The 22,965-nt window shown below is 39.4% G+C and overlaps 2 protein-coding genes across 9 annotated transcripts in view; one reads left to right on the top strand and one right to left on the bottom strand.

Moving 5' to 3' along the window:
* The window catches only part of LCORL (ligand dependent nuclear receptor corepressor like), a 150,216-nt gene that overhangs the window by 78,354 nt on the left and 48,897 nt on the right, over window positions 1–22,965 (top strand). The gene's annotated exons all lie outside the window — the stretch shown is intronic.
* On the bottom strand, window positions 20,776–22,873 carry LOC139007506 (zinc finger BED domain-containing protein 5-like). The gene is made up of 2 exons (XM_070411004.1): window positions 22,831–22,873; window positions 20,776–22,704 (listed from the first exon to the last, which is right to left on the bottom strand). The coding sequence occupies exon 2, from the start codon at window positions 22,691–22,693 to the stop codon at window positions 20,891–20,893; it is 1,803 nt and encodes a 600-aa protein (XP_070267105.1). The 5' UTR covers window positions 22,694–22,704; window positions 22,831–22,873; the 3' UTR covers window positions 20,776–20,890.

The following is a 22,965-nucleotide window of genomic DNA, read 5'->3' on the forward strand; positions in this document are numbered from 1 at the left end:
CAGTTTCTCTACATACTCAGCAGTTTTATTTGTTCTGTTTAAAGAAGAAAATTATTTAGCATGTATATATAGTTTACCTTTGTCTACTTTGTACTTAATTACTGTGTATAGTTTAAATATCAGTCATCTTATTTGTTTTGAGATGTGATAAACATAAACATATAGATAGGCCTTTTCTAACGCCATCCCCAAGAGCTGTGCACTAAATTATTTTGACTTTTAACTTCACATTTTCTGATCGACTGAAGCAGTGTAAGTCACTAGTTTGTTATTTAGGAAGATGTCTCCTCTTGATTTGAAGGCTACTTGATTTGACTAAATTGGACAGACAGTATGCACATAGTAGCTGAATGCATCGTACTGCTAAATATGTGATAAAATGAAACCATCCTTAATCAAAATAATAATGTTTTTCCTGCTTTATCTTTTACCCCCAACATATTTAGCATTCATGTAACTACTATTCTGGCCTTTTATTTTCTAACTAGTGGCCTGGTGCATGAATTCATGCACATTGAAAGGAAATTAATTAGAAGAAATATTTTAATATCACTATTCGCCCTTTCTCTATAATAGAAGTGTAAACCAAATTCACGATTGACAATGACAGATGGAAATACATGCATGTGATTGGTGCCAGTGAAAGCTTTATATGTATCACGCATGCACGAGTCAACTTAGCCTTTTATAGATATAGAATAAACTTGCTTAATTAGACCTGCTTTCTGGTTTAGCTAAACTTTTTCCAGCCCAGTGAAGCACCCCAACTTCTCTTTCAGGTAATTGTCAGCAACACAGCAGTAAATATCAACATGAAGCAGATTATTATTGTAGATGACACAGGGGAGAACAAAGGGTAAAACATTTAACTGCAGCAGTGTTGGACTATATTCTGCAGTGAGAAAACCTGAAGTCATTTTCAAGGTCCACCATTTCTTACTTCTTTTCAGTCAGGTCAAGTTTCTAACCTTCTAAATCTCTGTTTTCCGGCTAATGAAAATAGGATTCCACCGAGTCTCCTATCTACCTATTCCAGGACTTCTGTGAGGATCAAATGAGATGAGGCACGGAAAATGCTTCAGAGACATTTGGTTAAAGTGTGAAATGTTTGCACCTGGCTATAAAGCAAGTTGTGTTCCTGGTCTGAAGAAACTGCAAGGAGGCTAGTTGTCGCTAGGGAGAGGAACCTGGGCGTTGCTATGTGACGTCATTACCCGGTGCCCACAGCAACCTTTTCAGGGCTGGGCTGGGCTGTGGGCTGCATTTTGCACCATGGGGTCTTGGCAGCATCAGCTGTGATTTGGTGGGCTATTGCTCCTGGGTGGTGGCAGGGCCTGTGTCCCACTTGGGGGAAACTGAGTGTTACTTTGTGGGTGCCAGGTCCGCAGTGCCATTTCTCTGTGCATGTCACAGCAGCTCCTGCATTGAGCATCTGCCCCCTGGTGGTCAGTGCGCACATCATAGCGACCAGTCAGACAGAGGGAGTGACACTTAGCATATTAGCCATATAGATAGATAGATAGATAGATAGATAGATAGATAGATAGATAGATCTATATATATCTATAGGCATATCTATAGATATATATAGATATATATAGATATAGACTAGTGATCCAGTGCACAGATTCATGAAAGGAAACTAATTAGAAGAAATAATTTAATATCACTGACAGATCGAAAAACACGCGTGCCATTGGTGCCAGCGAGAGCTTTATATGTACTGTGCATGCACGAGTCAATGTTTATTTTTAAGTTGCCAGTGCGCATCATATGTACCAGTCAGTCGTCGGCCAGCCAGACGTACGGTCAGTCAGTTAGCATTTTATATATATAGATACTATTTTTTCCAATTATGTTTTTATTGATTTCAGAGAGAGGAAGGGAGAAGGAGATGGACAAAAATAACAATGATGAGAGAGAGAATCATTGATCAGCTGCTTGCCACACACCCTACACCAGGAATTGCCCTGACCAGTAATCAAAGGTGACCTCCTGGTTCAGTGTTCAACCACCGACCCATGCTGGCTGGGCCTGGCCTTCTATTTCCAAAGGCTTTCTTGAGCCCTAACTGGTTTGGCTCAGTGGCTAGAGCATCGGCCTGCAGACTTTAAGGTCCCAGGTTCGATTCCAGTCAAGGGTATGTACCTTGGTTGTGGGCACATCCCCAGTGGGGGTTGTGCAGGAGGCAGCTGATCGGTGTTTCTCTCTCATTGATGCTTCTGACTCTATCCCTCTCCCTTTCTCTCTGTAAAAAATAAAATAAAAAATATATATTTTTTAAAAGGCTTTCTTGATGTATTTGATGCATTTAGTTGAAAGCTGCTTTAATCCGCCCTTCCCCCTTAAATTAATTGATAGCCAGGTTTTATATAAAGTTCTCCAGGCCTTTTCTGAACACAGACCCTTTGCCTGCTAAACTCTTAAACTTTAAGCTTTATACTATAGCAATGTAATAGATATTAATACTGCTCACCATCCCCTTATGACTGATGATATAGCATTTCACTTCTTAGAAACAGGAGTATTAATTTTTTAGATTACTTTTCTCTACATGCAGGCATCTTTGAGTAACTGTAAATTTGACCTGATTCATTTAGGTCCTAAGTGTTTAATGTGCCTTTATGATAGAGTTGTGGTCATATATTGAATTTCTTATACTGCTTGCCTTTTTGGAACTCTCAGGAAACTGTATGTTAGTGCCATAAAATAATTTACATACCATTATGAACTACATTACTTTGAGGACATGAATGAAATTGTAAGAACATACCTATAGTTAGAACTGAATTTAATATTTTTGCATTTTTGGGAAAATCACCTTTCTGCCTGCAACACCGTCCATAGCAGGAGTTAAAAGCCAACTACCAGGTCATTCATCATCACCTAGATTCTTACCTCTTTTGTCTTTTTTATTCTTTAATTTGACCCAGTCATCTACCCTTTACAAGCACCCAAATTATTTTTGTGTCTTCTGGAATTTGTGGTCTTTGATCAGCAAAATCCCCTACGTCCTCAGTCTTTTCTCTTAATTTTCCCTTTATTTTATTGCTGAACTAAAACCTCTGTATTCATAAAAGATGCTTTTGTAGCCCTCTTTTTCTTTCCCTGAGTATGACTGTCCCAAATCAACACTAGTGTGTTGGGCTTTATAAAACATATTTTTGGTTCATGATTAGAGAAGTTCATTCATTCTACAAAGATCCACTAATGGATCTACATGCCAGGAACTGTTCCACGAACAAAAGGTAAAAAACATCCCTGTCCTCATGGGCCTTTATGTTCTAGTGAGAGGAGGCAGACAGTAAACAAGTAAATTATATTTGTGTTATATATATGTACACACACCTCTCACACTCTCGCTCGCTATGTATGAATACAGGGTGAGGCAGAAGTAGGTTTACATTTGTGAGTATGCAACACAAACCTTATTCTTATTATTTATTATATCATTTTCCATATGAACAAAGGTAAACCTACTTTTGCCCCACCCTTTATATAAATGCTGTGGAAACAAATGGGGAGAGGAGCCTGGGGACTGCCAGAAAAGAGGTGGTGATTGGAATTTTATAAAGAGTAGTGAGATACATTTAAGCAAATATATATTTTAAAAAATTAAGATAGCAAACTACAGAAATCCTAGGGGAAATAAGTTTTAAGAATTAAAAATACCAGTTTTAAAAAATTTTAGATCAGGCATGTGGTAGATGATTGCCACTCTTATTACTCAGTTTTATACGTTATTTATTTTCCTTTTAAGACCAATCTAAAATTATAAAGTTTTAAAGCAGGTAAGAGATTGTTTGTCTGTTTCTTTACATACAAAGAAATATTGGTTAAATATAATTTGACCAAGGAACATATACTATAATGCAATAAATAATGAAAAATGTAAGATAATTAATGATTGCCAGTAGCATGTAGTAAAAAAAAAATTTTTAAGACATTTAAAATTTTTTAATTATGCATAACCCACAGACAGACAGTGTGGTAATGGCCATATGGAAGGGAAGGTGAGGTGGGTGGAGGTGGCAAAGTGGGTGGGAAATGGGGAATCTGTAATAGTGTAAACAATAAAAATAAAGTTTAAAAAATGTTTAATAGATTATAGAGTTGCCCACCTGAAGTATGATGTTAATAAGAGATGGAGGTTTTAATTTCTGTTGCTCTTTGGTGGTTAATAATGCTAAACCAAAGGAGGGTGGTAAAATAGTGAATAGGAGTATTAAGTGTTTAATGTTCGTCCATGTCATTAGTTCTGAACCATCAGCTGAAATGATAAAAAAGGCAATGGGATTTAAAAAATAATATAATGAAGCTAGCAAATGGATGAACTATTTAAGTTCTTTTCACTTGCAGTTTTTCAACTCCTGGTCACCCAAGATTTTGCTTGCAGCTTCATTTTTTTAATGTGAGGGGTCTTCTCATTCCATAACCAAACTTACTTATAACAACACATTCATACACAGGTTCTGAAATTTCCTTTAAAGATATGATGTCAAGTACTTGTGAATCATCACTATGTGATGTTAGCAGTTCTTTAGCATTTTCACTATCACTTCATTAAATCCTTAGCAAGGCTTCCTTAGCAAGTTGTAAGACTTTTTGCTTTACAGTCAACGTTTCCTTCATACTCTATTCATTGTTTTTTTTGTGATCCTTTTACCTAAGCCTGAGTGACTTACAATATCATTTTATAACAATGATTTCATAAATCCTACATCTAGAATTGTCAAATGCATAAGCATACCATAGCAGATACTTCACATTGAGTGTGAAAAATATTCTGAATTATGTGGGTATATCTACCCAATCTTCTACTTGGTCAGAATACACACCCTAGGGACCATGAGATGGGAAATAAATGAATTTATGTCTTTTTAATAGCTCTTAGTTTAGCCGTGGGCAAACTACGGCCCGCGGGCCGGATCCGGCCCGTTTGAAATGAATAAAACTAAAAAAAAAAAAAAAAAGACCGTACCCTTTTATGTAATGATGTTTACTTTGAATTTATATTAGTTCACACAAACACTCCATCCATGCTTTTGTTCCGGCCCTCCGGTCCAGTTTAAGAACCCATTGTGGCCCTCGAGTCAAAATGTTTGCCCACCCCTGTCTTAGTTTCTACATGTCTCCTGTGCTTTAAAGTAGCTCTGCAAATAGAGCGTGATTCTCTTGTTTAAAAGTTGTTTTATAATAAACTAGAGTCCTAGTGCACGAATTCGTGCACCTTGAAAGGAACTGTGGGCCCCGAGGCTTGGGTGGGCACGGGCAGGTGTCAGCCCATCCTCCGAGCCCCTGCCTGACCCCTCTGGCCACGCCCCCCCAGTCTCCTCTCTGCTGGTAATTCTGCTCCCACTGCCGCTGCCCCCACGTGCTGATGGCACTGGCCCCACTTGCACCCGCTGACAGTGCAGAGCAATTGGGCCCACACCAGCAGCGGGTGCGAGCAGGACCAGTGCCGTCAGCAGGTGCGAATGGTGGCTGCTGCCCTGATTGCTCCTCAGGAGCAGGGGGAGGTAGAGAAGCCCTCAGAGGCGATTAGGGCCGGCAGCTGCCGCTCATACCCACTGACGGCGCCAAGCGATCGGGACTGGCACTGGGCACTGGCAGCAGGTGCAAGCAGTGGCTCTGGCACTGGCTGCGGGTGGGACCGCAGCATGTGGGAGCAAAGAATTTTCAGTAACCATCAGAGGCTTGCCCCAGTGACAGCGACTGGCACCCCACCTTGGTCTGGCACGCCCGCTCACCTCCACCATCCCGCCGTGGCTGACTCCCGCCATGTTCCGTGCACGCCCCCTGGTGGTCATAGCGACCGGTTTGGTTCCACCTTTTGGTCTATTTGCATATTAGCGTTTTGTATATAGATACAGATATTTATAGATAATAATGTGTGGGACTGCAGACCTTAACTGATGTATATACTGCACTTATGGGTTATTTAAGACATATTTAACCCTTTTCGGTCCAACGTCGAGGCTGACTCGACAGACCAGGCGCTAGGAGCAGGTCCAACGTCAAGGCTGAGGTCGACACCGCAAACCAGTTCAACATTCAATCCCGTCAATTAATTTTGACCAGACTGTTTGAATTTCAAAAATAAAATTGGACCGCAAAGGGTTATGAATTTGATTCTACAAAATAATTTTACCTTTATCTGTTTTAAATAAAATTTTATCATATCCCCTCAAGAGTATTGATTTTAGTAGATTTTGGACTCCTCGGAGGCAAAGAATATCTTAACTTTTATCTTTTCAGTTCCTTGAATAGAGTTTTGGTCAAAGACATAAAACAAAAACATAGAAGACATTCTTCAACATATGGTTGATATTTGCCACTCAGTTTAGGAAATAATTCATTTTAGATATGAAGTGATGAAAATTGAAATCTTTAAAAAATGCATGTTCATGCACACTGCATGCATGTGTGGTGGAATAACATGTCTCAGTTTCCTAACAAGTTTTAGGATGTCATATAGCAATGTGGTTCAGGAGTTTTGCCAAGAGGCCAAATAATTACAGGAAGAGCTAGCTCAAAAATGAACAAAATAAACTGACAAACAAAATAGATCCAGAGAAAATGGAAGCATGAAACAGACTGGCAAATCTCAGAGGAAAGGGGGGCAGTGGTGGGCAGGGGTAGGAAAAGAATAATCAGAGACTTGTATGCACATATGCATAACCCATGGACACAGACAATAGTGTGGTGAAGGCCTGGGGGTGAGAAGCAGGGTGGAGAGGAAGTCAATGGGGGAAATAATGAGACATCTATAATCCTTTCAACAATAAAGAGAGAAAAAAAATTGATGCAAAACCAGTTTCCTGATAAGCATTCACCTTCTCAGTTGCAATATATTCAGGTGTCCTAAAATTTTGTTCTATGAAATAATGTTTTAAGATGGGTTAAAGGACCTAAATATTTGACACTTCCCCAAAGTGGATATACAGATGGCCAAGGGACATGAAAAAATGCTCAAAGTAACTAATCAGGTAGATGCAAATTAAAATGACAATGAGGTATCACCTCACACCTGTCAGAATGGCTGTCATGCACAAATTAACAAATGACAAGTGCTGGCAAGGATGTGGAGAAAAGGGAACCCTAGTACACTGCTGGTGAAAATACAGACTGATATAGCCACTATGGAAAACAGTATGGAGTTTCCTCAATAAAATTAAATATGAAATTTCCATTTGATGCAGTGATCCCACTTCTAGGAATGTATCTTAAGAAACCCGAAACACCAGTCAGAAAGAATATATGCACCCTTATGTTCATAGCAGTGCAATTTACAATAGCTAAGATCTGGAAATAGCCCAAGTGCCCATTAGTAAATGAGTGGATAAAATAAAAGCTGTGCAACATTTACACCATGGAATACTATTCTGCAGTAAAAAAAGAAGGATCTCTTATCCTTTGAGACAGCATGGAGGAACCTGGAGAGTATTATGCTAAGTGGAATAAGCCAGTCAGAGAAAGACAAGTATCACATGATATCAGTCATGTAGAATCTAATGCACAAAATAAACTGATGAACAGAGTAGATCGAGAGACATAGAAGCATGGAACAGATTGCAGAATCTCAGAAGGAAGGCTGGGGTGGGTGGCTGGGAAGAAATCAAAGAACTTGTATATGTCTATGCATAACCCATGGACACAGCCAATAAGTGTGGTGAAGGCAGGGGGCAGGAGTAGGCTAGAAGGGGTCAGTGGGGGGTGGGAAGACATATGTAATACTTTCAACAATAAAGATTTTTTTTAAAACTATGTTTTTTTTATTTTTATGAGAACTGGTGTTTACACGTTCATTCAGTTCCCCTGCCACAGATTTTGTGTTAGATGTGTGAAAATAAGGCTTTGGTGTTTTTAAAACTTCTTGGAAAATCTACATGCCTTAGAGTAGATTTTCTCTGATGTTTTTTCTTTTTAAATTCTGCATCAGGTTTTCAAGTTCATGATATTTTAAATTTTTAAAATTAAACCACAACATGTATTAGTTTGTATACTCTAAAAATGGTGTTAACTGTTGTTAATGTGCCTAAAAGACCGGGTTGTTAGATGACTTCAGACAATTCTTTTGCCTACTTTTTTCCAAAGATTTACTAGTTTACTATTTGCTATTGGCTAATTGTACATTATAAAGCATAAATACACAAAATTTTCATTGCCCTTGTAAATAATGCATGTGCAACTCTAATTTATTTTTTATGTTTTCCATCACTATTTATCTCTGCCCTCTTCCACCTCTACCCATCCCCCACAAGTCTAATTTAGAATTCTTAAAAATGTTTCTTCTTAGTATTCAACTATAAAACTTTAAACCCGATTGTAGTCTGCCTGCAAATTTAAGAGAGCCTAACATATTAAATTGGGTAATATTAGGATCTCAGGATTAAGGCTTTTAAGGAAAAAAAGGAAACTTTTAATGGTCAAGGATTGAAGTTTTCATGTGTAATAAAATAAAAAGGGAGATGGAGAGATGTTTCTGGTCACCTATTTTTTCCCCAGATAATTTTTTTCATATATTTTAGTTTTATGGATGATAAACTACAGTGTAAAAACAAAACAAAAAGCACCTGAGTTATAAACCAGCCACATCTCAAGTCTTTTATAAAAGGTTTTGTCTTATAATTTTGAGTCTTGTTTTCACAAAAAAGATCATTTTTAAAAATGCAATTTTTATACAAATAGCAGTTTGTTGAATATGCTCTAACACATATGCTTTCCTTTTTGTTTTATTTAATACTAGAGGCCCAGTGCACGAAATTCGTGCACGGGGGTGGGGGGAGGGAGTCCCCTCAGCCCAACCTGCACCCTCTCCAATCCAGGACCCCTTGGGGGATGTCCGACTGCCGGTTTAGGCCCGATTCCCAGGCAGTCGGACATCCCTCTCACAATCCAGGACTACTGGCTCTTAACTGCTTGCCTGCCTGCCTGATCACCCCTAAGTGGCGCCCCCCCCCCCCCCACCAGCCTGATCACCCCTAACCACCTCTGCCTGCTGACCAGATTGCCCCTAACTGCCTCCCCTGCCAGCCTTGTTGCCCCCAACTGCCCCTCTGCTGGCCTGGCCACCCCCAACTGCCTCCCCCCCATTGGCTTGGTCGCCCCTCACAGCCCCCCTGCCGGCCTGGTCACCCTCAGCTGCCCCCCCTGCTGGCGTGGTCACCCCACACTGCCCCCCTCTGTCGGCCTGGTCCACCCTCACTGCCCCCACCCCCCCGCCAGCCTGGTTGCCCCACACAGCCTGCTGTTCAGCTATTTGATCGTCCCTCACTAACCCCCCTTCCAGCCTGGTCGCCCCACGCAGCCTGCTACTCAGTTGTTTGGTTTCCCTCACTAACCCCCCTGCCGGCCTTGTCACCCCACTCAGCCTGTTCGGTCGTCCATTCGGTTCTTTCAGATGTGACAGCCCCTGGCTCTTTATATATATAGATGATATAGTTAAAGTTGTTTTAAAGAATTACCTATTCTCTGTGTTATTTTGGAACCCCAGTGGCTGATGAATTTTGAATGTCGCTTACTGAGATATAAGGAGTCCAGGACTCTAGCAGAGGGTGTGAAATGTGATAAATTAGTTTTATAAATTATCATCTCACTATTTTTAGTTTACATATAATTATGAACTGTCAGCTACATTTTACTATTTGCTATTGGCTAATTGAACATTATATCCACATCCTGTACAGATGGTTTTATAAAGTTTATTTATTGATTAGAATTCATTCATTTGTTAGTACTAAGTAGCAACCATGCCTTTCTCCATATGAACTTCTATTTTTATGTGTGTGTCTTTTCCTCCTTAAAGTGTTTTGAGTGAAGTCTTATAAAATGTTTATATTCTCTGTAGAACGGGCAAAGCATAAGCTTTACCATTGAACAATGTGGACTCAAATTATGCCCCACCATATGTTAGATATGTGATTCTGACAAACTGCTTACCCTTTTTGTGACTTAGTTTTCTCATATAGAGAAGAGGCATTATACTCTGTTGTCTATAGTTACTCACTAAAAAATAGTTTTATTAAAACAAGATATTAGTTAGATTTTAGTGTTTTAATCATTGATAGGTATACCATGTTCTGTAGTAGCTTCTGGTGGAAAAAAGAATATGGGCTACAGAGTCAAAACTAAATGTGTTGCTAGTTTTTTTTTAAATTAAATAGCTGTTATGTTGATCAGGTTACTGAGTGATATATCACTGTGAAGATTAATATAATGTAAATGAAACACCAGCTTAGTACCATATTTCTAATGGGCTCATTCTTTGGTTTGTGTTCTGAGTGTTGTGATATATTGTAATTTACATGGCCAAGGTAACATGGATATACATATTCTACTTTGTAGTTACTGAATTAAGTCTGAAAAGTAGGGTTTAGAAGGTTTTGTCAATGACAAACCTTGTCCAAGTATATGCTGTGCCTTGAAATATGTGGTTCATAATAAGAATGTCTATGTAATTTATATATAATATACATATTTTAAGGTACATTATCAATTTTGTTAATTGATGAGATGAATGTTCAACAAAATTTGAAGAACTACTCTGAAGATTTTAGAGACTGACTGATTCTTCAGAGTCCAGAATCGGTGAGCTGACTTACAAAGAGTATTTAATTGCTAAAGGTCTAATAGGAAAAGTTGTAGTCACAGGAGAGTTGACTGATACAGTGGTTGGTCATGGCTTTACAGAGACAAAAAACATGGGGAGCAAGAAGGGTGAGGAGGGGCAAAATGATTTCGGACTAAAAGAGAATATGTTCATACTTTTTTTTTTTTTTAAGGAAAACCATATAGATAAATAGTTACATTAAGCTGTGGTAGGCCATGGCTTTTATTAAAACCTCAAGTAGGCTGTAAGAAAAGAAACATGGAAGTATAATTGGGGTGCGGCAAGGGTTTCCTTTTAGTGTAATAATTGTATGAATTCTTACGATAATGTGGTTCTGTCTCCCTAACCACCAGCCCCTTCCCCCGCAAAAAAAAACCACAATCCTAAAATGTTATAAAGGCAGAGATTCTATGGTTCTGTGTTCTCTTTGTTTCTCTCACCTGGTCTGTTGAGTATTAAGCCTCATTCCTCAGTTTATCTTTCTGCCCATTACTGTAGCAATTAGAGATTCTAAATGATTTTGTCGTGCCCAGAGAACAGTACATTTAAATCCTATAGTAGTCCATGGTAGTTTTTATCAAACTTGTTTAGAATAAATTTTTTAACATTATTTGGGTTTTACTCTATTGTATTAGATTTTCTTGGTTAGGGAGTCTCCTTTTAACACTTTTATTTTGTTTTCCGATTATTCCCAGGAATGCCCCAGCTTTAGCAGATCTAAATGCTTGTCTGGAGATGTTAGTATCTCTCTGAGTGCCACATTGGTTACAGTGGGTATGTTCTACAAGTGGGTGTGTTCTGCAAACACTTGTGCCTCTGCCAGCCATCATTCCCCACAATATCCTCTGGACTGATACTTCTGTGCTCTATTAAAGATGGCTGTGGTATAAGAAAGGCTTTATCTAAACAACTACTTTGTTGGGTCAGAGATTGACCCTACATAATAGCAAGTGTCATAGCCACTGAGGAGGCAGAAAAAAAAGCCTGTCATGGGAAATGGCTTAGCATTCCAAATAATTTCTAGTCAAATTTTTATATAACACAATCATATAGAGAAATAAATATGAGCATAGAGATAGTGTATCTAGAGTAACTTGCCTGACTGCATCCCTGTAAGAGGAAAATGGTTTACCCCTCCTGTTTGTTCAGTATCCTGTCCGATTGTTTCCTATCTCTAGGGTAGCAGTTAGGCCAGCTGAAAGACATGTGCCATTATTATTCATCTGTTCTGACCCTGGCTTGCATGGCAGAATATAAAAGTAGATTGTATAAAAAGTAGAAGCTGGATGAAGCAGGTTGGGAGTAGAATGTCTGGTACATAGAATGATCATTGTATTGGCAGTCTATGGTGGTGATTCCTAATGGGGATACATTTTTATAAATTAGTCTAAACATAGTTGTGATTTATTTTTCTGAAAATATTCAGGAACTTGCTTAACGTGTTGTTCTCTGACTTCTCATTCTACTTTACAATTGTAAGAAATGAAACAGTGGGTATGGTATTTTATCATGGCAGTTTAAAAATAGCATTTCATTTTGCTGCTATAATTTCCAAGATACTGTTTTGTCAAGTTTTTCTTTCTCTTTAATTTTACTTACTTGCTCAGGGGTTCTAACCTAGGATACTTCCCAACAAGTTCATGGGTAGGCTTTTCTTAGGTCCATGAAATTAAATGGGGAAAAATTATACCTTTACTTTCATTAACCCTCAGCTGAAATTTAACATTTTCTTCAAATATGAATTTTGACAACAAGCAGTAGTAACATTAGTAATACCTGGTCTAGCAATAAATAGCAGATATTTCCATGTCATATTATATCTTATTACTTACATTCTCACTGCTTTGAAATTATGGTACATAGTAAACTTATACTCTACCAGATTTTCTATTTTAATTCATTAAGAAAAAAGCACATATCGCTGTATCTCAATTAAAAATATCTTTACAATTGTATTTAATATGCTTGGGTTTTTTCCTAATCCTATATATTTGAGTATTGAAAACATGATTCTGAGGAGCCCATAGTTTTCTCCACACTACCAAAGGACCCTTTTCACAAAAAGGGGTAAGAATCCTATCCACCTCCTTTACTATTTGGTCTACAAGCTGTCCCCGGAACGTTATACCTTCAGGACTGTGTCCTCAGAATTTATATACACGTATATGTGTATATTTATGTACATATATGCATTCTCCACTCCCCCCTCCTATCTCATTCCCTCTTTTGGCTTCAACATTTAACCTCTCTCCAAGCTCCATGCTACTTTCTAGACATCTCCATATATATGTTGGGGGAGGAATTTTAAATAAGCTCAGTGAATCCAAGCTAAACCTGTTTTACTTCTAAACATATTCTTTTTCCTCCTGTGTTTCTTATTAATCAGTGCCATTGACACCTTTCCACTCACAGAGGATTAATGTGTAAGAATCACTTTTTATCTGAAAGGGGTTATTAATAAGTCACCAAGTCACCAGAGATTATTAATAAGGCTGCTATGAACATTATGATACTCTTTTGGACAACTGTTTCTTTATTTTTAGGAACATCCATAGGATATAGTGTCAATGTATATTTAAAATATATGCCAAAACCGGTTTGGCTCAGTGGATAGAGCGTCGGCCTGCGGACTGGAAGGTCCCAGGTTCGATTCCAGTCAAGGGCATGTACCTGGGTTGCGGGCACATCCCCAATGGGAGATGTGCAGGAGGCAGCTGGTCGATGTTTCTCTCTCATCGATGTCTCTAACTCTCTCTCTCTTTCGCTCCCTTCCTCTCTGTAAAAAATCAATAAAATATATTTTTAAAAAATATATATTAGAAACTGCCTAGACTCATTAGAAATGCATGAGAGTTCTAGTTGCTCCAGATCCCTGTCAGCAACTACTGTTAACAATTTTTGTTACTAATTCTATTATGTTTGAAATGCTATCTCATTTTGCTTTAAATTGCATTTCCCTGATAACATATATTGTGCGCTTTTTCAGATTCTTTTAGGTGATTTCTATGTTTTTTTAAAGAATCTGTTCAAGTCATTTGCCCATTTTTAAATCATTTATTATTTTTCACTTACAGTTGACATGCAATATATTAGTTTATGATGTATACCCCAATGATTAGACATTATATAACTTGCTATGTGATCATCTTTATAAATCTCATACCCATCTGACACCATACATAGTTATTAGAATACTAGAAGTCCAGTGCACGAATTCATGTACGGGTGGGGCCCCTTGGCCTGGCTGGTGATCCGGGCTATGGGGGCTGATCAGGGCCAGCCGACCTGGGGGAGGAACCGCGGGAGGTTGGTCAGCCACAGGAAGTTGACTGTGGGAACGCACTGACCACCAGGGGCAAGCTCCTGCATTGAGCATCTGCCCCCTGGTGGTCAGTGCATCATCATAGTGACCGGTCGACCGGTCGTAAAGGTCACTTAGGCTTTTATATAGAGAGATTATTGACTCATTTTTAGTTGGGTTGTTTGCCTTCAATTATTGATATGTATGTGATTTTTGTAAATTTTTTATGCACATACTTTATCAGAGCATTAGTAATGTTTTGTATTTTGTATTTTTGTTGAATAGTGATTTAATCTTGTTGAAGTGCTTTGTGATGTTGAAAATAAAGTTTCAATATCCTCCATGTGGTAGCTAAAGAAACTAGACACATGGGTGAAACTAAGCTAACACCTAAGAAAATAAAAAGGGGATCTCTGAAAACTTGAGAATCTTGGCAAGTTTATTTTTTTAAGATGGGCTTTAAACTGATGTATATTTTAAATGTTTTCTATAACAAATTAACTTTAAACACATTTACAAAATGAAATAAAATTGTCTTCACAAGATCATTATTAGATTTATCCAGGTAGTCCAGTAGATGGCTGTAAATTTGAAGTTGTAAGGTTATAGCCTTTTCTCAATCCTGCATAAAATATATATAATCTTATTCTAAATATGTGGCAAGTTTTTAAATGTGAGACCCAGGCCAAATGACTCTTGGCTGCTTTTATGCTAGATATAAAACTAGACCAGATTTGTTCCACTTTATCATTCTTTAGTTCTTTTTATTTGAGAAATATGTAGGTAGGCTTTTCAATAAATAAATTGATAATATCATGACTTGCGGAAACTGGTTTGGCTCAGTGGATAGAGCGTTGGCCTGCGGACTGAAAGGTCCCAGGTTCGATTCCGGTCAAGGGCATGTACCTGGGTTGTGGGCACATCCCCGGTAGGAGGTGTGCAGGAGGCAGCTGATCGATGTTTCTCTCTCATCGATGTTTCTAACTCTCTATCTCTCTCCCTTCCTCTCTGTAAAAAATCAATAAAATATATTTAGAAAAAATATATCATGACTTAAGAACCTACTTTTGCCCTAGCCGGGTTGGCTCAGTGAATAGAGCATTGGCCTGTGTACTCAAGGGTCCTGGGTTCGATTCTGGTCAAGGGCACATGCCTGGCTTGCGGGCTTGATCCCCAGTAGGGGACATGTGGGAGGCAGTCAATCAATGATTGTCTCTCATCATTGATGTTTCTATCTCTCCCTCTCCCTTCCCGTCCGAAATCAATAAAAATATATTTGGGGAAAAAAAGAACCTCCTTTTTATATGGCTTAGCTATACCTCTTAATTTGGGGGGCAAGAGTATTCCTGCTGTATTTTCCATTTCTGTTGTTCCACAACTGCAGTTAAACTATGTTCCCAAAAATGTATTAATTTGTTTTGAACTCTGAGTAGTATTTTTTTCTTGGAAATAAATGTTAAATAGTAATTCAGGAGTATACAGAAGTCTATAATGGTAATCAAAGATTAATGTACTTGTTTATATTACTATCCTAGATAATTGGTTTTGTGAGAATTGAAGTCTAAATTTGGAAAGGTAAAAATACATTTTACTTTTTCCCCAAAATACTTCTTTGATTCCCTTCTTTCTTCTACCTTTTCTCTCCTATCCCCACTGAAGTGGCAGTATATAGTGTTTGATCTTCATTAATGGATAAAGTACAGAAAACCTGGATACCTGTATAATAGTAAGAATATGGGGGAAGAGATTATTTTTTACTAGAGGCCTGATGCACGAAGTTCATGCAAGAGTAGGCCTTCCTTCCCCCGGCTGCCGGCACCAGCTTCCCTCTGGCACCCGGGACCAGGGCTTCCCTCGCAGCCTGACTTTGTCCAGAAGGACATCCAGTCAAATTAGCATATTACGCTTTTATTATTATAGACTAGAGGCCCGGTGCACAAAAATTTGTGCACTCGGGGGGGAAGAGGGGGTCCCTCAGCCCGGCCTGTGCCCTCTCGCAGTCTGGGACCCCTCGGGAGATAATGACCTGCTGGCTTAGGCCTGCTCCTGAGTGGCAGAGGGCAAGCCCAATCCCTAGGTGCAGCCCCTGGTCAGGCTCAGAGCAAGGCTGATTGGGGAGTTGGGGCGCCGGCCCCTGTCATGCACAGAGCAGGGTGGATTGGGAGGTTGCGATGCCACCCTCAGTCACGCTCAGGGTAGGGCTGATTGGGGGGTTGGGGCACCGCCCCCTGTCACACTCAAGGCAGGTTCAATGGGGAGGTTGCGGCGCCACCCCCTGTGATGCACAGAGCAGGGCCCATCAGGGGGTTGGGGCACTGCCCCCTGTCACTCACAGAGCAGGGCCAATCAGGGGGTTGGGGCACTGCCCCTCCCCTCATCACGCACAGAGCAGGGCCCATCAGGGGGTTGGGGAGCTCCCCCCTGTCACGCACAGAGCAGGGCCCATCAGGGGGTTGGGGAGCTCCCCCCTGTCACGCACAGAGTAGGGCCGATAGGGGAGTTAGGGCACCGCCCCCTGTCACCCACAGAGCAGGGCCAATCAGGGGGTTGGGGCGCCACCACTGTCACACTCAGGGCAGGGCCGATGGGGAGGTTATGGATCTACCCCGTCACACACAGAGCAGGGCCCGTGGGGGGGGGGGGGGGGTTGGGGCACCACCTCCTGTCACACACAGAGCCGCAGGGAGATCAGGGGGTTTGGGCGCTGCCCCCTGTCACGCTGATCTGGTGCCAGGAGGCCTCGTGGCTCCGCTGATCCCTGTGCTGGGAGGCATATTACCCTTTTACTATATAGGATAGAGGCCTGGGGGCCGGCTGGTTTGCCCTGAAGGGTGTCCTGGATCAGGGTGGGGGTCCCCACTGGGGTGCCTGGCCAGCCTGGATGAGGGGATGATGGCTGTTTGCAGCTGGTCACACACCCTTCAGGGTGGGGGTCCCCACTGGGGTGCCTGGCCAGTCTGGGTGAGGGGCTGAGGGCTGCTTTCAGGCTAGGGGTTTTGACTGAAGCTCCCAACCACTCCTTTTTTTCTTTTTTTTTTTTTTTCTTCTGGGCCAGCTTTAGCTCTGGCTCTAGCTCTGAGGCTTCCGCTGCTGGTTTGTTTGCCGTTCTATAATCGAAACAATGTATAACTTCAGCTCTGAGATCCCAGCCAGCTATATTTGTTAGAATGTTTCAAACTGCCAGCTCAGAGTCCGGGAAGTCAGGCGGGGACCGTTGGAATCTGCAGTCACTGGAGCAAGCAAGCCTCATGTTCGCTTCCAGCTGCCTGGCTGCCGGCCGCCATCTTGGCTGACAGTTAATTTGCATAAGGATACGCTGATTAGCCAATCGGAAGGGTAGCGGTCGTACGCCAATTACCATGTTTCTCTTTTATTAGTGTAGATAAGCCAGGGCTACCTCATTTGTTCTCTATAAAACTGCATATTTGGTTTGTCAGTCTAAAAGTTAGTGGGTGGATAAGCAGTGGTTGCTTGGTAGGTATGTTTTTACCCTTTGCTTTTTAGAAAGAGAATACTTTTTCTGTCCTAGCTCGAGGATGAAAAGCATTTTTAAATGCCCTGATGACACAGTTAGTGAATGCTTTTAGCCTGTGGAGAAAGATAATTTACTAATGAGATACTTGCTCACTAGTAGTCAAGAAGTGTCAGATGGATGTGTTATGTAGTTGTCAAAATGTGAGTTAGGATTTGGTTTTTAAATAGCTTAATATTGCACCTTTTTTATTTACTCAATGTAGAATCACTCTTGCAACATAATTCTTCAGATCTGCTTTCCTAGAGTCCCATAGTTATTTACCATCTTCTGGAATTATATAATTTGCATCTAAATTTAGTTGTCTGTAACACATCTTTTTTTTTCAGGAGTGGCAATTACATTTATTAATGACTAAATACAGTCTCAAAGCATGTATCAACATCAAAACTAGTCTTTATGAATAGTACAATGCCATCTTGTAATTTCTTATTCTAAAGGTTCTCTGGTGCCATCTACTGAATAGTTTTTAAAGGAAGAAAAGTATATGAAGTCAGATGAATTTTTCACTTAATCCAGTTTTTTGTTTTGTTTTTTAGATTAATAGAGGTTATTTTTTAGAGCAGTTTTAGGTTTACAGAAAAAAAGAGCAGAAAGTGTGGAAAATTCATCTCCTCCCCCCCTCAGTGTTCCCTGTTATTAACAATCTTTCGTTAGTGTGTTGCATTTCTTTTTTTTTTTTAATAAATTTATTGGGGTGACATTGGTTAACATGAACATAGAGGTTTCAGGTGTGGGTTTCTATGTTACAAGATCTGTATATTATACTGTGTGCCCACCACCCAAAGTCAAATCTTCTCCCATCACCATATTCGAGCTCCCTCCTTCCCCCTACATTTCTTACAGTTGATTAATTACTATTGATACATTATTATTAAATGGAGCTTATACTTTACCTTAGGTTCACTCTGTGTCTTGTACAGTTGTGTGAGGTTTGCCAGATGTACAGTTTCATGTATCTACCATTACAGTGTCATACACAATAGTTTCACTGCCTTAAAAATTCCCTCTACTCCACCTATTTGTCCCTCCACCCCTTGCCCCCAACCTATGTCAAACACTGATATTACTGTCTCCATGGTTTTGCTTTTTTCCAAAATGTTATACAGTTGGTATGCTACAGTATGTAAGCTTTTTTAGGTTCCTTTTTTTTTCCCTCGGTGTGGCTTGATAGTTCATTTCTTTTAATTACTGAAAAATATTCCATGCTATGCATATACCTCAGTTTGTTTATCCACTCACCTATTAAAGGACATTTTGGTTGTTTCTAATTTTAGCAATTATAAATATTTACTAATTTATGTGTAGCTATATTTTCAATTCATTTTCATAAATACCTTAAGGGTACAATTCCTGGATCCTATGATAAGACTGTTGAACTTTGTAAGAAACTGCCATATTGCCCTAGCTAGTTTGGCTCAGTGGATAGAGCATCAGCCTGTGGACTGAAGGGTCCCAGGTTCGATTCCAGTCAAGGGCACATGCCTGGGTTGCGGGCTTGATCCCCAGTAGGGGGCAGCCAATCAATGATTCTTTCTCATTGATGTTTCTATCTTTCTATCCCTCTCCTCTCTGAAATCAATAAAAATATATTTTAAAAAAAAAAAGAAACTGCCATATTATCTTCCACTGTCGCTGTACCATTTGCATTCCCACCAGCAATGAAAGAGAACTATTATTGCTCCCCATCCTTGTCAGAATTTGTTGTTGCCAATGTTTTAGATTTCAGCCATTCTAAGTGGTATCTCATTATTATTTTAATTTTCAATTCCTTTATGACATATGATATGGAGCACCTTTTCATATGCTTATTTGCTACCTGCATATCTTTTTGGGTGAGTTGCTTGTTCAGATCTTTTGCACATTTATAACCCATTTGCATTGGGTTATTCATTTTCTCATTGTTGGTTTTAAGAGTTCTTTGTGTATTTTGGACATAAGACCCCTTTATCAGATTATGCAAATATTTTCTCTCAGTCTGTGGCTTGCATTTTCATTCTCTTAACAGTCTTTCACAGACCAGAAATTCTTAAATTTTAATATTGTCTTAATATTTTTATGCATTATGTTTTGTTTTCTAAAAAGTCATTGTCAAACCCAAGGTCACCAAGATTTTCTCCTGTGTTATCTTCTAGTGGCTTTATAGTTGTGCTTTACATTTAGGTATATTACCTATTTTGAGTTAATTTTTGTGGAAGATGTATTATCACATTGATAATACAGAACACGGGAAATATTGTGTGTGGCATTTATAAGCTTTGCCTGCCAGAGATTCTATCAGCAGTGACAATAAAGTAGCAATGACCACACTTACGCCTAAATAACAATCCCTACCACATGAAGGAAAAGTTGGATATTTGAAATATTGGTAGATTCTAACTACACCAGGGACAGGAAGAGTAGAAAGTGGATATAGAATATTTTTTGTATGCCCCAAAATAAGGAAGTTTTCAAAAACAAGACACTGACTGGTTTTTATCTGTGAACTGACCTTGTATTCTTTAGGTTGCTGGATTCTGTTTGATAGTATTTTGTTTAGGATTTTTGTATCAATTCATAATGGATATTTTTTTTATTTGGTTAGGTAGTTTTCTTTTCATGCAGGTTTTTGTTGTTGTTGTTTTCTCTGTTTTTAATATCAGGCTACTTATTGGCCTCATAGAATGAGTTGGGAAGTGTTTCTTAGAGTTGTTGAAGGATCGGTGTTAATTCTTCATTAAGTGTCTAACAGTATACAGTACACCAGTTAATCTGTCTGTCACTGGGCTTTCTTTGTGGCAAGTTTTTGGTTATTGATTCAAGCTGTTGTTATGGGGGGCGGGGGTGAGAAGGGGAGGCACAGGGTGGAGAAAGAAACATCAATGATGAGAGAGAATCATTGATCAGCTACCTCCAGCACACCCCCTACTGGGGATTGAGCCTGCAACCCGGACATGTACCCTGACCAGAAAATGAACCATGACCTCCTGGTTTATAGGTTGACACTCAACCATTAAGCATTGCCAGCCGGGCTACATTTTATATTACTTCTTGAATCAGTTTGGTAGTTTTGTCTTTCTAGGAATTTTTCCATTTCATCTAGAACAGTGGTTCTCAACCTTCCTAATGCCATGACCCTTTAATACAGTTCCTCATGTTGTGGTGACACCCAAACATAAAATTATTTTCGTTGCTACTTCATAACTGTAATTTTGCTACTGATATGAATCGTAATGTAAATATCTGATACGCAGGATGTATTTTCATTGTTACAAATTGAACATCATTAAAGCATAGTGATTAATCACAAAAACAATGTGTAATTATATATTGTGAAATATTTATTTCTAATTACAAATAAATGAAATTTTGTCTTGAAGCATGGTGTAGCATGGGTAACAGTCTTAATATAACCACAGCAAACTACATTGCTACATTTTGCGACAGTATGCGTAAAAAGCCAACGTCAGCGCGAAGGTTGAGATTGCTTTCTCACCAGATCAGAAATTCTCGGGGCAGTCTTTGCAAGAGCACAACGAAGATCATCTTCCACAAGTCTAGTTCTGTATTTAGACTTGATAACCAACAAGCTGGAAAACCCTGTTTCACAAAGATATGTTGTTGGAAATGGAAGAAGAAGGCGCAACACAGTCTCAGACAGAACAGGATATGACTGCAAACACTTGATCCAGAATTTTGTAACTGGCATTGTAGAGAAATCAGTTCTCGCTGCATCGTTGTTAATAAGTTCAATGAACTCCTCTTGTGCTGTCTCAGGAACATCTTCAACTTTGACTGTGAATGGGCTTCTGGCAAGTGCAAATGGGGTGTCAGGTAGATTTGGAAAGTATGATGACATTTCGTCTGCAAGTATGTGCAAGTGTTCTTTCACAGAAATCATCATCGTAATCCTTTTGTCTGGTTCAATGTCATGTTCCTCAAAAAAAGCAGATAAGGTAGGCAACATGTAAATTTTATTTTCATCCAATTTTTTTTGCCAAAGCTGAAGTTTCATTTGGAATGATCGGATCTTTTCAGACAAATCGAGGCATGTTGCATTTGGTCCTTGCAGTGATAAATTTAACTCATTCAAGATAGCTAAGATGTCAACCAAGTAAGCTATTTTCTGCAGCTCACTTTTATTGCTGAAAAGTGCTTCGAACTGTGGTCTTGCTTTCTGATTAAAAAACGTTTTGAGTTCATTACGAAGCTCAAAAACACGTTTTAAAATTTTTCCTCTCGACAGCCATCTCACGTCAGTGTGAAATAGCAGAGCATTGTTCGGCGCATCCAACTCGTTGCACAGTTGCGAAAACAGTCGACTGTTTAAAGTGCTCGCCTTTACAAAATTGACACAACTTATGACACTTTTCATTACTTCTTGTAACTCTTGTGGCAGCGTCTTCGTTGCTAATATTTGCTGATGTATCATACAGTGAGTTCCGATGACTTTTGGTGACTCATTCAGTACCAAACGTTGAAATCCAGATCGACATCCTAGCATAGCTGGAGCACCATCTGTGCAAACACCACAAACCTTTTCCCAAGAGATCTTATGCTCTTTCAGAAATGAACCAACTGTGTCAAATACATCACGTGCAGTAGTTGTTGTTTCAAGAGGTTTGCAAAAAAGAAACTCATCTTTAAAGTCGCCATCATTAATATACCTCACGTAAACCAGTAACTGTGAACAGTTTGCAACGTCTGTAGATTCATCAAGCTGGATACTAAATATTGGAAGTGGAGCAGATTTAATTTCCTGGATTACCTGATCAAGAATATCAGCAGACATGTCATCTATTCTTCTGCGGACAGTGTCGCTAGATAAAGAAATTGCACTCAATCCTGTAACAAATTCATCTCCGATCATAACTCGAACAATGTCTTTGGCCGCTGGCAACAGTAAATCCTCAGCAATGGTGTGAGGTTTCATAGCTCTGGCGATTCTGAGTGCCACCAAATATGAAGCTTCAACGGCTGCTATGTTTTGTTTGTGGTACTTGCCACCAGTGTCAAGTCTGGCTTTCTTGAGTCCATCAGCTTTGCTTCTAAAATAGTTGGTACCCTTGCTGGCAAAGCTCGGATGCTTGCTATCAAAATGGCGTTTTAGTTTGTTTGGCTTCATAGATTCGGCTGATAGAGCTTCACAACAAATAACACATTGCGGTTTCTCAATTCCTGCTGTAATTATTGAGGTAAAACCATACTGTAAAAAATCCTCACTATATTTTCTTTTCTTAATGTTCTTCTCTACACGATCCATTGTCATGGGATGGTTTGCTAATGAAAATAATATATAACAATAGCTTTAATAATACAAAAGATGATACATGGCATAGTTCAGTCAATACAGTTCATTAAAGTTTCCTATGATTTACCATTCTCTGTGTTGTTGTTTTTACATACCTGTTACTATCACAAGGGGGCAGTATTCACATCAACCAGAGCTGAATATAGAAAGACCCATCAGCATCCAGATTAAGTTCCCATGGTACAGATATTTATTTTTGCAGTAGTTGATGATTTTACAGTACATGATTT

The sequence above is a fragment of the Myotis yumanensis genome, unplaced genomic scaffold (assembly GCF_028538775.1).
Source record: "Myotis yumanensis isolate MYYU_CA2020_CCGP unplaced genomic scaffold, mMyoYum1.0.hap1 SCAF_1, whole genome shotgun sequence".
NCBI classification, from domain to species: domain Eukaryota; kingdom Metazoa; phylum Chordata; class Mammalia; order Chiroptera; family Vespertilionidae; genus Myotis; species Myotis yumanensis.

What these genes read in the sequence shown, in the direction of transcription:
- LOC139007506 (XM_070411004.1), bottom strand. Translation starts at nt 22,693, where the DNA reads ATGACAATGGATCGTGTAGAGAAGAACATTAAGAAAAGAAAATATAGT.